The 15,751-nt window shown below is 44.2% G+C and overlaps 1 protein-coding gene across 1 annotated transcript in view; it reads right to left on the reverse strand.

Annotated features, from left to right (window-relative positions):
* Positions 1–10,816: 10,816 nt before the first annotated feature.
* LOC143955208 (uncharacterized) overlaps positions 10,817–15,751 on the reverse strand; it is a 62,157-nt gene continuing 57,222 nt past the window's right edge. Inside the window, 3 exon segments of the mRNA XM_077465294.1 lie at positions 10,817–13,671; positions 15,380–15,467; positions 15,560–15,701. Coding sequence (XP_077321420.1) covers positions 10,976–13,671; positions 15,380–15,467; positions 15,560–15,701 — 2,926 coding nt within the window. The 3' untranslated portion in view covers positions 10,817–10,975.

Genomic DNA, 15,751 nt, shown 5'->3' on the forward strand with positions numbered 1-15,751 from the left:
GGTCAATAGACTTCCCGTTTCCATCAAATAGGGATAAAGAAACACAGAAGTCTTACATTGCAACAAGGAAGAACTCCATTGGAGTGTAACAATGTGATCTGCAGTCATTCTCCGACTTACCTTGTATCTTTGTACCTAGATGTGTTTCCAGTTATGTTACTTTGTGTGCAAGTTTTTCAGCTTCAAGTTCCGCAACCCCTCAATCCTTTTTCCTAAATATATTTGTGCTTGTAGCAGCGGAGGGGGGTTAATGGGTGTAAATATAAAACAAGATCTTATTACCTCCTCTACTGCCAGTTCCAGCAATGTCTCCTCTCTACTTCCTCTCGACTCACCTCTAACCCGGAAATTCTTCTTTATACTCCTACATCACTTCCTGTCTGGATATGACATCGCTTCCTGTTTGTAGGTTCCACTGACAATAAGCAACCTTGTGGAGAGTCTAAAAAATGCACCCTACATTTTTATTCCATACTTTGACCAATGCTTCCTGACGATTTCTTCCCTTTTCCTGCATTTATTATATATACACATACACGCTATATTGCCAAAAGTATTGGGACACCCTTCCAAATCATTGCATTTAGGCGTTTCAGTCGCCTCCGTGGCCACAGGCAAAATCAAGCACCTAGTCTGCAGACTGCTTCTACAAACATTTGTGAAATAATGGGTCGTGCTCAGAAGCTCAGTGAATCCAAACGTAGTAACTTGATAGGTTGCCACCTGTGTAATAAGTCCATCTGTGAAATTTCCCCTCTACTAAATATTCCACAGGCAACTGGTAGTGGTATTATAATAAAGTGGAAGCAACTGGGAGCAACAGCAACTCAGCCACGAAGTGGTAGTTCATGTAAAATGATGGAGCGGGGTCAGTGCTAGCTGAAGTTCACAGTGCACAGAAGCCACCAACTGGCTGCAGATTCAATAGCTACAGACCTCCAAACGTTGTTAGGCCTTCAGCTTAGCACAACAGTACATAGAGATCTTCATGGAATGGGTTTCCGTGGCGGAGCAGCTGCATCCAAACATTATATCACCAAGTGTAATGCAAAGCACCGGATGCAGTGGTGTAAAGCACACCGCCACTGGACTCTAGAGCAGTGGAGATGTGTTCTCTGGAGTGACCAGTCACGCTCCTCTGTCTGGCAATCTGATGGACCTGTCTGGGTTTTTCAGCTGCCAAAAGAACGGTACTTGCCTGGATGCATTGTGCCAAGTGTAAAGTTTGGTGGAGCGGGGATGATGGTGGGTTGGGCTTGGCCCCTTAATTCCAGTGAAGGGAACTCTTAAGTTATCAACATACGAAGACATTTTGGACAGTTTCATGCTCCCAACTTTGTGGGAACAGTTTGGGGATGGCCCCTTTCTGTTCCAACATGACTGAGCACCAGTGCACAAAGCAAGGTCCAAAAAGTCATTGATGAGTGGGTTTGGGGTAGGGGAACTTGACTGACCTGTCAGTGGTGAGCAGTCATGTACGAGCCATCCCCAAACTTTTCCCACAAAGTTGGGAGAATGAAATTGTCCAAAATGTCTTGGTATGCTGATGCCTTAAAAGTTCCCTTCGCTGAAACTAAGGGGCCAAGCCCAATCCATGAAGAACAACCCCCACTCAACATTATCCCCCCCTCCACCAAATGATTTGGACTAGCGCACAAAGAAAGGTCCATAAAGACATGGATGAGCGAGTTCTGGAAGAGCTTCTGGAAGAATGGTCCAACATTCCCATAGACACACTCCTAAACCTTGTGGACAGACTTCCCAGAAGAGTTGAAGCTGTTATAGCTGCAAAGGGAGGGCCAACTCAATATTGAACCCTACGGACTAATGGCCCATACACACGATCCGAAAATCGGACGAAAAATACAGGATTTCGACACAATCCTACGACACAATCCTACGACACAATCCTACGACACAATCCTACGATAATCGTATCTTTAGTACAGAGCTTTCGAGAGCCGATCATGATAGTTCATCCGATATTATTAGATTTACTTGGCAATATTTTAAATGTTTTTTTATGTATTAAGATGTTTTTTTTTTTTTTTTATTATTTTTATTAAAGGTATTTAGAAATAAACATAAAAATTGACAAAGGAGTGACACTGACATTCCGCCAGGTCTCTCCGCGACCAACATGGTCATCACTGACACAACAGTTCAATCTACCTAACATAGGCATCTAACTATGTGTGGAACCCTTACCCCACCTCCCCACCCCCCTCCCCCCCAACAACCCATAACTCAGTTCACCACAAACCTCGAATAGAAAAATTACCCTACACCTTCAAGGGAGTACCCGGGATTGATACAACAGTTATATTATAGTGGCTGAAGCAATGGCCAGTTACTGTACATCTAGTATGGACAGGCTAATTTAAAACCCAGAGAACATAGTCGCCATTATGTAGACTCAGCTCTAACATAAGAGGAAGACATTAAAGGACTTTAAAAAGTTTTCAATTGTTAAATACCGGAGACGAGACAGTAAACATTTCTTTTTTTTTTTTCTTTTTTTTTTAATACTGAAATTTTTATTATATAAAGGTATGTACAGAACAGCATTACAAGCAAAAGAAAAAGCGAAAGGAAATGACAAAATTCCTTATTAATATTTACTTTCTTACAGAGTACATTCCTTCACCTGCTACAATATAATTATATGTAACTTAGTACATTCAGTTGTAAGAACAAGTAATGCGGAACAATTCAATTGAAAACATATATATCTTAACAATAATGTTATTCTCAGTAACCACTGCAATGCTTTTTTTAGGGAATGTAGGTCTGCAATATTACCTGCAGTCATAGTGATAAATTCGATACCGGATCCGGGATGTATCGGACTATTTTCTGGATGGCGGTTGCTTGACCTTTCCTTACTCCCACCCTCAAGGGGTAAAAGCAATACTAGCAGTGGGATTTACAATTCCCATATGCGGGTAAGAGGAGCGTTTTTCCGGAATGTGCATTATTGCGCGGCCCGATTAACCATGTATTGAGACCTAGCTAACGTCTTGTCAGTTCTTGTCATCTCCTTAACAGGTATGATCATGAAGAAGAAATAGCATTTTTCAAAACTTTTAGGGTGGGGGGGACTAAAAGGTGAAGTATGGGGGTGAAGTAAGGGGATGAATGAGGAATTGGCCCAAAGGAACAATACGACGGTGTCTCTGTACACTAATAAGACCTTAAAAAGTCGATAGATGTGTCCCTTAGGTCAAGCTATGAGTTATTGAGCAATCTTTTGTATTCTACAGACTCTTGGAAATGTAACCAACAGGCCCATGTGTTGGTAAATTTGGGTGACGTGTCATGAAGTTGGTGGGTAATTTCTTCCATTTCCATTATCCGTCTCACTCTTCGTATCCAATCACTTATATTGGGCGTTGTGGTTGATTTCCACAGAGTAGGGATACACATTTTGGCTGCATTGATCAGGTGTATTACAATGGATTTCTTATAGTGGCTCTGAGGCATTAAGGTATGATGGAGTAAGTATTGTGCTGGTGTAAAATCCGGTGTAAAGGTTGTTATTTTAGAAATTAATTGGTGTATGGCTATCCAGTACGGTCTAAGAATGGGACATTCCCACCAAATGTGCAGTAGTGTTCCTTCTGCTTCCCCACATCTCCAACAAAGAGAGGGGGTCCTGGGGTAGCATTTGTGTAAAATGTCAGGGGTTCTATACCACTGGGAATAGAGTTTAAAACCATTTTCTTGGACTGACACATTCTTAGAGCCTTTGTGTATATTTGTCAGGATGTTGTCCCAATTTTCCTGTGATAGTTCCATCTTTAGTTCTGCTATCCACCTTTTGATTGCTGAGTCATCTAGGCAGTTTGTTTTAGGGAAGAGGAGAGCATAAAGTTCTGAAATTAAATGTCTCTGTGGTGTTTTCCTAGTGCAGAGTGTTTCAAAAGGGCGGCACAGTGGTGTAGTGGTTAGCACTCTCACCTAGCAGTAAGAAGGGTCGCTGGTTCAAATCCCAACCACGACACTACCTGCCTGGAGTTTGCATGTTCTCCCTGTGCCTGCATGGGTTTCCTCCGGGTACTCCGGTTTCCTCCCACACTCCAAAGACATGCAGGTAGGTTAATTGGCTTCTGTCTAAAATTGACCCTGGTATAGGAATGGGGACCTTGGATTGTGGGCTCCTTGAGGGTAGGGATGTGTGATGTGAGTGTGCAATGTACAGGGATAGGGGCAATTGTAGACACTCAGGTTGAACTGGATGGACAGGTATCTTTATTCAACCTTACTAACTATGAAACTATGAAACTATGAAAAGTAGTCAGTTCTCTACACCAGGTACTTATGGGATATGTATTGAGTAAAAAGTGTCTGATTTGGAGAAAATTAAAGAAGTATCTTCCTATCAGGGAATTTAGTCTGAAGGGATTGAAAGGTGAGCAATTGTCCTTTATCAAAAAAGGACCCCGTTCTCATGAATTCCCTGTTTGAATCTGCAATGGGATGTCTGGCTTGAATGCCTGGAGGGAAATCTGGGTTATGTTCTAACGCGGTGAGTGGGCTGGGTGTAGAAGAGATTTTTATTTTGTGGCATACTATTTTCCATGAGTGGAGTGTAGGGCCTATCAGTGGATGGGATGTGAGTGTAGTTGGGGCAGAGTTGGTGTTTATCCAAGGGAGGAGGTGTATGGGGGTGTGAGCGAATGCCTCCTCGATGTCAACCCATGCTTTTTCCTGTCGATGGACATGTCAGTCCACTATTCTGGTCAACTGGCATGCCCATTGATATTTTTGTAAATCTGGTATTCCCATTCCTCCTTGCAATTTTGGAAGAGTTAATTTCTCCCATCTTATACGCGCGTGTTTGTTAGCCCACACGAATTGGGAGCAAATAGCTTTAAAAGTAGCGAAAAAAGTGGAAGGAAGGGCAATTGGTATTGTCTGTAAGAGATATAGGAATTTTGGGAGAACATTTATTTTCAAAATTGCGGCTCTCCCGAACCAGGAGAAGGTTGGTTTGTTCCATTTTTGTAGATCTTGCCTAATGGAGTTTAATAATGGTAAGTAATTTCGGGGATAGAGATCTGACAATTTGGTTGGTAATTGGATTCCTAAATATGTGATGGCCTGCTTTTCCTAACTAAATGGAAAGTTTGTTTGACATTGATTTATAACAGTATCAGGTAGGGTAACATTGAGGGCCTTAGACTTATTGAAATTAATTTGGAAGTTAGCTATCGTATTAAACAAGGCGAAATCTTGGAGTAAATTGGGTATAGTGGTTATCGGATCCGAGAGAAACAAAAGGATATCGTCGGCATATGCCGCCACTTTGTATATTGTGTCTTTTATTTGGATCCCTTTAACAGCCGCATTTGTTCTGAGTTTTTGAAGCATGGGTTCTAGCGTTAGAATAAAAATAATTGGGGATAAGGGGCATCCCTGTCTAGTTCCGTTCGACAGGGAGAAGGCATCCGACAGGTGACCATTTACCTTAATTCTGGCTGTGGGGGACGAATAAAGTGCCATAATGTATTGTAAGGCGCGTTCTCTAAAGCCCAGTTTACTAAGTGTTGCCAGCATGTAGTCCCACGCCACCCTGTCGAATGCCTTCTCCACGTCCAACGAAAGAAAGAAGCCCGGGGTGTTAGATGTGAACAGCCATTGATGGATACTAATCGCCTTCAGCGTGTTATCACGAGCCTCTCGGCCCAGAAGAAAGTCTACCTGGTCTAGGGACAGCAAAGAGGGGAGTAAAGGGAGAATGCGATTTGCTAGAATTTTTTCATAGTGCTTCATATCTACGTTTATAAGTGAAATGGGCCTATAATTGGGGACTAGAGATTCGTCCTTCCCTGGTTTCGGTATCATTGTGATGTTGGCTACGTGAATTTCTGTGTGAGTCGTGGGAGAATTGGGAAGGCTGTTGAATGTGTCAATGATATGTGGGATCAAAGTGTCAGAAAATGTTTTATAATAAAGTGTCGATAGGCCATCTGGGCCTCGGCTTTTGCCCGGTTTTAGCTGTTTAACCACTACAGATCTGCGCTATTGCCAAATGACGGCATCAGCGCGGACCTACATTTCCGGGACGACGTCTATTGACGTCGTCCCGGATACGAGCGGCCTGCGCGCCCCCTGAGGGGCGCGCGCGGCGCGCTCTGTGATCGGCGAGTCCGTGAGACTCGCCTGATCACCGATCCGTGCAAGGGGTCGATCCCGACCCCTTATCACGTGATCAGCTGTCAGCCAATGACAGCTGATCATGTGATAGAATGGAGCCGGTAATCGGCTATTATTCCTCCTCGCGCTGACAGCGCGAGGAGAGAAAAAAAAAGCCGATCACCGGCGGCCGTGTTCGGGACATCAGTCCCGATCACGGCCAGCAATACAGCTGACCATCTGCCCCCTGCCAGTGCCCACCTGCCCACCGCCGTGCCATCCTGAATAAAAGTAAGTGCCCCCCATCAGTGCCCATAGTGCCCACAGTGCCACCTACAGTGCCACCCACAATGCCACCCACAGTGCCATCCAGCAGTGCCACCAACAGTGCCACCCACAGTGCCCACAATCTGCCTCAAAGGTGCTGCGACCCAGTGCCGCCCATCAGTGCCCAGCAGTGCCGCCCATCAGTGCCGCCCATCAGTGCCCAGCAGTGCCACCTATCAGAGCCACCTATCAGTGCCACCTATCAGTGCCCATCAGTCCCATCTATCAGTGGTACCTATCAGTGCCCATCCGTGCCACCCATCCGTGCCACTTATCCGTGCCACCCATCCATGCCATCTTATCTGTGCCCATCTTTGTCCATCAGTGCCGCCTTATCTGTGCCCATCGGTGCCGCCTTATCTGTGCCTATTAGTGCCGCCTTAACTATGCCTATCAGTGCCCACCAGTGCAGCCCATCAGTGCCCACCAATGCAGCCCATCAGTGCCCACCAATGCAGCCCATCAGTGCCCACCAATGCAGCCATCAGTGCCGCCTAATCAGCGCACTTCAATGAAGGAGAAAAATGACCCGTTTGCAAAATTTTATAACAAACTATTAAAACATGATTTATTTTTTTTTATTTTTTTGCATCTTTTTTTGTTTGTTTAGCAAAAAATAAAACTCCGAGCTGTAACTAAATACCACCAAAAGAAAGCTCTATTTGTGGGAAAAAAATGATAAAAATGTCATTTGGGTACAGTGTTGTATGCCCGCGCAATTGTCATTCAAAGTGCATCAGCGCTGAAAGCTGAAAATTGGTCTGGGACTGAGGGGGGTTTAAGTGCCCAGTAAGCAAGTGGTTAAGGGCAGCTAGGACCTCCTCCCCTGTTATCGATTTCTCTAAGTCTATGGCCGCTTCTTCGGAGATACTCCTTGGACAATTGTCTTCCAAAAAATCTGTGATCTTTTTAAGTCTATCTTGGTGTGTCCCTGATGAGGGGTGGTGTGGAAGATTATAGAGGTTAGAATAGAAATTTTTAAACTGTTCCACTATGCCAGATGGAGTTTCTATTTTGTTACCCTTGGGATCGACAATGTGATGTATCGTTGTCATTGCTTTCTTTTTTTGAATTGCCCTGGCTAAAAATTTTCCTGCTTTGTTGCCGAATTCATAATAATTTCGTTGCGTAAGTATATATTTCCTTCTAATTGGTATCCCTAATTCTTCAAGGAGGTCTGCTCTGGCCTTCTGTCAGTCAAGCAGAGTGATTTCAGCTAACCGCTCACTTAAGAAGCTAGTTCCGTATTTCAGCATTGCTCAGGGAAACAAGACCCAAGTATGAAAAAAAAAAGTTGACCAATGTATCTCCAAAAGATTAGCCATGCTGTATCAGAGTCGGCATCTTCCACACGTAACGTTGGATGTTTCCCCAACTGAACCGGCTTTCAACCACTTGACCTCCAGAAGGATTTACCTCCTTCATGATCAAAGCATGTTTTGCCATTCGGCACTGCGCTACTTCAACTGACAATGGTGCGGTCATGCCACACTTTACCCAAATGAAATCGATATCCTTTTTTTCCACACAAATAGAGATTTCTTTTGGTGGTATTTTATCACATCTGGGGTTTTTATTAACCATTTAAGGACCGTCCCACATACATTTACTGCAGCAGGGCGGTCCTTAAGCACAAACTCACGTACCTGTACGTAATTCCTGTTGTCGGCTCTGGGGCACGAGCTGCACTCACGCTTTGGCCAACTAATCAGTGGGTCCCGTGGCCTTGCTGGCTGCCAGAACCTGCCGATCGTTCATAGGAGAGACAGAACGGCGGTCTGCTTATGTAAACAAGGCAGACCACTGTTCTGTCACAGAGGGAGAGAGAGATCTTGTGTTCCTGTTAGGAACACAGATCTCCCTCTTGCTCCAGTAAGTCCACCCCCGACACTGTAAAGCCTCGTACACACGATCGGATTTTCCTGCAGACAAAACCTCTGACTTTTGTCCGAAGGTGTGTGCCTGGATTTTGTCTTGCATACAAACGGCAAGGAATTGCCAGCCAACAAATACAAACATAGTGACGTACTACATTGTTTTTCAGCTCTTTAGCACCACCCTTTGGGCTCCTTCTGCTAATTTTATGTTAGTAGAAGTTTGGGGAGTGTTGATTCGCGCTTTTCATTTCACGCTTTTCATTTAGCGCTTTTCATTTTGTTTCTGAACGGACGTTCGTCAACCAGACATGTTACGGAATTGGAGGAGATAATGTGATATTTATTATTGGCCTTGGAGTTATTGCTTTGACCCGAGTCCAGTCCAGGAACAGGAGGAGGAGGATTTCTTGGACCAAAAATTGGTTGTTTTATTAATCGTGACCAATTATGTCATATGCCTTTGCTGCGGGAACTCCAGAAGAATAATCCAGATGATTTTCGAAATTATCTCCAGATGAAGGACCCCTGCTTTCACCAACTCTTGGCATTGTTGACCCCCTATATTAAGAAGCAGGACACATGCATGAGGCTTTTATTTTATTTTTTGGTTGAAAAATAATGTTTTTATATGTTATATTTTCGATATTTTTGGATGCATAGAATGCACTTTTTGGTTAAGTTCTATTGTCAGATAGCATGTCTAATTGTATTTGTTTTCTTTTTTTAATGCACAATAAAAACAATTGTGGAGAATAATACTTGGCGATGTGTTTCACTTCAAGTGACAGTTTGGGAGTAGGCAGTTACATTGACAAGGGACACCAACATAGTTGTATCTTTGATCTTATAAACTACGGGATAATGGTGTTGTGGTAAAAAAAAAACTTGCCCCCCCCCCCATGTGGACGCCCATGCTGCCAACACTGCTCTGCAAAATCCCCAGCTGAATCGGGGACATGGTCAGAAAGGGGAAACAGAGAGTAAAAGGATCAAGCAGTTTTTTTTTTTGCAGAATACAGAAAACAAATCTCATAGTGAGTATGAACAGTATGTAATACACCATTTATTGATTGTTAACACCCGAGAACAAGGTTGTTTCTTAAAGACACTTCCATATACACAAAGCACAGCTACTCTTTCTTTATCAGCATGTACAAATACAAATATGATCATGATACACTATATTACCAAAAGTATTGGGACACCTGCTGTTACACACACATGAATTTTAATGGCATCCCATTTTCTGACAACCAATGTTCAATGTGAGCTTGTTGTCGGAAATTCCAACCGTGTGTATGCTCCATTGGACATAAGCTGTCAGAATTTCTGACAACAAATGTTTGAGAGCTGGTTCTCCAATTTTCCGACAACGAAACTTGTCGGAAATTCCGAGTGTGTGTACACGATTCCGACGCGCAAAAGTTCATGCATGCCTGAAATCAAGCAGAAGAGCCGCCCCGGCTATTGAACTTCATTTTTCTCGGCTTGTTGTACGTGTTGGACGTCACTGCGTTCTTGGCGTTCGGAATTTCCGACAAAATTTGTGCGACTGTGTGTATGCAAGACAAGTTTGAGCCAACATCCGTCGAAAAAAAAAACACGGTTTTGTTGTCGGAAAATCCTCTCGTCTGTATGCGACATTAGTCCGTAGGGTTCAATATTGAGTTGGCCCACCTTTTGCAGCTATAACAGCTTCAACTCTTCTGGGAAGGCCGTCCACAAGGTTTAGGAGTGTGTCTATGGCAGTAATGGCGAACCTTGGCACCCCTGATGTTTTGATACTACATTTCCCATGATGCTCCACTACACAGCAGAGTGCCAGAGCATCCTGGGAAATGTAGTTCCAAAACATCTGGGGTGCCAAGGTTCGCCATCAATGGTCTATGGTAATGTTTGACCATTCTTCCAGAATCATCTTCATCAAATGATTTGGAGGGGTGGCCCAATACTTTGTGTAGGCCAGTCAAGTTCATCCATATCTTTATGGACCTTGCTTTGTGCACTGGTCCAAATCATTTGGTGGAGGGGGGATTATGGTGTGGGGTTGTTTTTCAGGGGTTGGGCTTGGCCCCTTAGTTCCAGTGAAGGAAACTCTTAAGGCGTCAGCATACCAAGATATTTTGGACAATTTCATGCTCCAAACTTAGTGGGAACAGTTTGGGGATGGTCCCTTCCTGTTCCAACATGACTGCCCACCAGTGCACAAAGTAAGGTCCATAAAGACATGGATGAGCGAGTTTGGGGTGGAGGAACTTGACTGACCTGCACAGAGTCCTGACCTCAACCCGATAGAACACCTTTGGGGTAGACTGCGAGCCAGGCCTTCTCGTTCCAACATCAGTGCCTGACCCATATGAGCTTCTGGAAGAATGGTCAAACATTCCCATAGACACTCCTAAACCTTGTGGACGGCCTTCCCAGCAGAGGTAAAGCTGTTATAGCTGCAAAGGGTGGGCCAACTCAATGTTGAACCCTCCGGACTAAGACTGGGATGCCATTAAAGTTCATGTGCGTGTAAAGGCAGGTTTTTACGAAACCTTTGGTAATGTAGGGTGTAATAATGATTGTATGGAGAGGAACGATGAGGGTGCTCAGCCATTGGACAGGTCTAGATATGGATTCGTTATTTATTATGGGCCGGCAGACCTTCCAACTACAATCTCTACAAAACCAAAGTGACGCCATCTTGTTTTCTTGTAGAACCTCTGACCATGAAACAGAACCCTCCCGAGTCCGACTTTTCCTTTTTTTTTCTTTTTTTTCTCTGCAAAATGTTTCCACGAGAAAGGCCATCAGCCCGTGTGAATTCTCTGGTGTCTTAAAAGTTTTTTCCTGTAAATAAAACCTTTCCCGCACTCTGAACATGAATAAGGACGCTCCCCCGTGTGAATTCTCTGGTGCTCAAGAAGGCTTCCCTTATCACTGAAATATCTTCCGCACTCCGAACATGAAAACGGACGCTCGCCCGTGTGAACTCTCTGGTGTCTAAGAAGGCTTGCTTTACGGCCAAAACATTTCCCGCACGCCGAGCATGGGAAGGGACGCTCGCCCGTGTGAATTCTCTGGTGTGAAAGAAGGTTTCCTTTCTGAATGAAACACTTCCCGCACTCCGAGCATGAGAAAGGGCGGTCGCTCGTGTGAATTTTCTGATGCGTAAGAAGGCTTTGTTTCTGGTTGAAACCTTTTCCGCACTCGGAGCATGAATAGGGACGCTCGCGCGTGTGAATGATCTGATGCGTGAGAAGGTTTCTTTTCTCGGTAAAACATTTCCCGCACTCTGAGCATGAATAGGGGCGTTCGCCCGTGTGGCTTCGCTGGTGTATAAGAAGTATTCTTTTCTCAGCAAAACATTTCCCGCACTCTGAACACGAATAGGGACGCTCCCCCGTGTGAATTCTGTGGTGTATAACGAGCGTCCTTTTTTTAGTAAAAGATTTCCCGCACTCTGAGCATGTATAAGGGCGTTCACCAGTGTGAACTCTCTGGTGTTTTAGAAGGTCTTCTTTCCGAACAAAACATTTTCCGCACTTAGGACAAGAATGTGGGCGCTCACCTGTGTGGATTTTCTGGTGTCTAAAAAGGCTTACTTTATGACTGAAACACCTCCCGCACACTGAACATGAGAAAGGACGTTCACCGGTATGAATTCTCTGGTGTATAACTAGCGTTCTTTTTTCTTTAAAACATTTTCCGCACTCTGAGCATGGAAAAGGGCGCTCACCAGTGTGAATTCTCTGGTGTTTTAGAAGGTCTTCTTTGCTAATGAAACCTTTCCCACACTCGGAGCATGAATAGGGGCGCTCCCCCGTGTGAGATTTCTGGTGTCTATGAAGAGTTCCTCTCTCAGCGAAACACTTCCCGCACTCTGAACACGAAAAAGGACGCTCACCAGTGTGGATCCTCTGGTGGATGACAAGTTTTTCCTTCCGAACGTAACTTTTCCCGCACACTGAGCATTGGAAAAGACGCTGACCCGTGTGAATTCTCTGGTGTGCGAGAAGGTTTCTCTTTTCAGTGAAAGATTTTGCGCACACTGGACAGGACGATGAACCCTCTCCTGTGCGAGCACCTTCATGGTTTATGGAAGATTCTTCAGGATTGGAAGGGTCTGTAGATGTGTCTACACTGTGAGGACTTAGATGGACACCTGAAGTCCTAGTATGTGATTGGTGAGATGGTTCCTCAGGATTGGAAGGGTCTGTAGATGTGTCTACACTGTGAGGACTTAGATGGACATCTGAAGTCATGGTACGTGATTGGTGGGATGGTTCCTCGGGATTGGAAGGGTCTGTAGATGTGTCTACACTGTGAGGACTTAGATGGACATCTGAAGTCATGGTACGTGATTGGTGAGATGGTTCCTCAGGATTGGAAGGGTCTGTAGATGTGTCTACACTGTGAGGACTTAGATGGACATCTGAAGTCATGGTACGTGATTGGTGGGATGGTTCCTCGGGATTGGAAGGTTCTGTAGATGTGTCTACACTGTGTGGACTTAGATGGACATCTGAAGTCATGGTACGTGATTGGTGGGATGGTTCCTCAGGATTGGAAGGTTCTGTAGATGTGTCTACACTGTGAGGACTTAGATGGACATCTGAAGTCATGGTACGTGATTGGTGGGATGGTTCCTCAGGATTGGAAGGGTCTGTAGATGTGTCTACACTGTGAGGACTTAGATGGACATCTGAAGTCATAATATGTGATTGGTGAGATGGTTCCTCAGGATCGGAAGGGTCTGTAGATGTGTCTACACTGTGAGGACTTAGAAGGACATCTGAAGTCATAATATGTGATTGGTGAGATGGTTCCTCAGGATTGGAAGGGTCTGTAGATGTGTCTACACTGTGAGGACTTAGATGGACATCTGAAGTCCTAGTATGTGATTGGTGGGATGGTTCCTCGGGATTGGAAGGGTCTGTAGATGTGTCTACACTGTGAGGACTTAGATGGACATCTGACGTCATGGTACGTGATTGGTGGGATGGTTCCTCAGGATTGGAGGGGTCTGTAGATGTGTCTACACTGTGAGGACTTAGATGGACATCTGAAGTCATGGTATGTATTTGGTGAGATGGTTCCTCGGGATTGGAAGGTTCTGTAGATGTGTCTACACTGTGAGGACTTAGATGGACATCTGACGTCATGGTATGTGATTGGTGAGATGGTTCCTCAGGATTGGAAGGATCCATGGATGGTTGGAGGTGTTGAGGTGTGTGAAGTATAATGTCAGTAATGGGGACCTTCTGTGTGATTCCATCATCTTCTGTATCATCTGGAGATAAATGCCGATCTCCCTCCGAGGTTCTCCGACCCTCGCCTCCATCTGATTCAAAACAATGAAATACAATATTACTGGTTATAAGTTTTCTTCAAGCCTTATGCCCCATACACACGATCGAAAATTCGGCCAGCAAAAGACCGATGAGAGCTTTTGGTCGGAAAATGCGACCGTGTGTATGCTCCATCTGACTTTTGCTGGCCGAATTCCCTCCAGCAAAAGATTGAGAGCAGGTTCTCGATTTTTTGGTTGGAAAAAGTTTCAATCGGAAATTCCGATCGTCTGTAGCAATTCCGACGCGCAAAATTCCTACGCATGCTCGGAAACAATTCAACGTAAGATCGGAAGCAATGAACTTCATCTTCTTGGCTGGTCGTAGTGTTGTCACCGCGTTCTTGGCGGTGGAAAGTTCCGAGAATTTTTGTGTGACCGTTGTGTATGCAAGCCAAGCTTGAGCGGAATTCCGTCGGAAAAATCATGGATGAAAATCCGCTCGTGTGTACCGGACATTAGAGTCATCAGACAAATGTATTGATACAGCTAGACGTGTGCAGAAGGAAAATTTATTCGCTTTTCACCTGATTTAAATATTTCCACTGCATTCAAATCGAATTAAATTAGAAAATATCGGACCGATTTTCGGAAAACAGTTATATTCTATTGTATTCTATTCTGTTTTACTCTATTTTCTATTTTATTCTATTCTATTACTTCCACTGATGGGGCACTATTCTTTCCACTGATACCAATAATGGGGCACTATTCTTTCCACTGATACCAATAATGGGGCACTATTCTTTTCACTGATACCAATAATGGGGCACTATTCCCCCCACTGATATCAATGATGGGGCACTATTCTTTCCACTGACACCAATGATGGGCCACTATTCCTCCCACTGATACAAATGATGGGGCACTATTCTTTCCACTGATACCAATGATGGGCCACTATTCCTCCCACTGATACAAATGATGGGGCACTATTCTTTCCACTGATACCAACGATGGGCCACTATTCCTCCCACTGATACAAATGATGGGGCACTATTCCTCCCACTGACACCAATGATGGGGCACGATTCCTCCCACTGATACCAATGATGGGACACTATTCTTCCCACTGATACAAATGATGAGGCACTATTCCTCCCACTGATACAAATGATGGGGCACTATTCCTCCCACTGATACCAATGATGGGGCACTATTCCTCCCACTGATACCAATGATGGGGCACTATTCCTCCCACTGATACCAATGATGGGGCACTATTCCGCCCATTGATACTAATGATGGGGCACTATTCCTTCCACTGACACCAACCATGGGGCACTATTAATTTCACTGATACCAATGATGAGGCACTGTTCCTCCCCCTGACATCAACAATGGGGCACTATTCCTCCCACTAATACTAATTATGGGGCACTATTTCTCCTACTGACCAACAAACCTGAGACATTATTTACATGGAGTCTACTCTCAGTGGCCACAGTCACCCACCCTTCTAAAGTCTGAAAACTGGCTCTTTGTTTAAAAAGTTTGGAGACCCCTGCTCTAGGACAAAAATGAGTTGAATGATGCTGGATGTCTGACTGAGGCTTTTTAGTGGTGGAAAAGTACTGTGGGTAACAGCTCTGGGTTGAAGGTGACTATTGCTGCCCAACTTACATTATATATATATATATATATATATATATATATATATATATATATATAAAACACACATAAAAGTAATAAAATGTCTCACCTTCCGCCATAGACTGCTGAGCTCCTCTCACCAACATCTCTTCATTTTCCTCTTTAGCTTCAACTTTTATGTCTTTCAGATCTTCACCCTGAACCCCAGAATTGAAAAAAAGTAACTGCCAATAAAAGATTTCATAGAAGAATATCATCGCTTAGAAATATTTTGAGTTCTTTTTTCTACCTGATCATGGTGGGTATAGCTCCCGAGTATCCCGGGATTCTGTGTGGAATCCCAGGAATAATGATCACCCTCCCTCACACATTGTCCATCCAACTTTCCTTGTTCCTCCATAAACTCTACTTTGATGTCTTTCAGTTCTTCACTCTAAACCCCAAAGATGACAAAATACATTTATAAAAAGGAACGAGAAGT

The sequence above is a fragment of the Lithobates pipiens genome, unplaced genomic scaffold (assembly GCF_037356315.1).
Source record: "Lithobates pipiens isolate NorthernLeopardFrog02 unplaced genomic scaffold, aLitPip1_a1.2 Scaffold_35, whole genome shotgun sequence".
Classification (NCBI taxonomy): domain Eukaryota; kingdom Metazoa; phylum Chordata; class Amphibia; order Anura; family Ranidae; genus Lithobates; species Lithobates pipiens.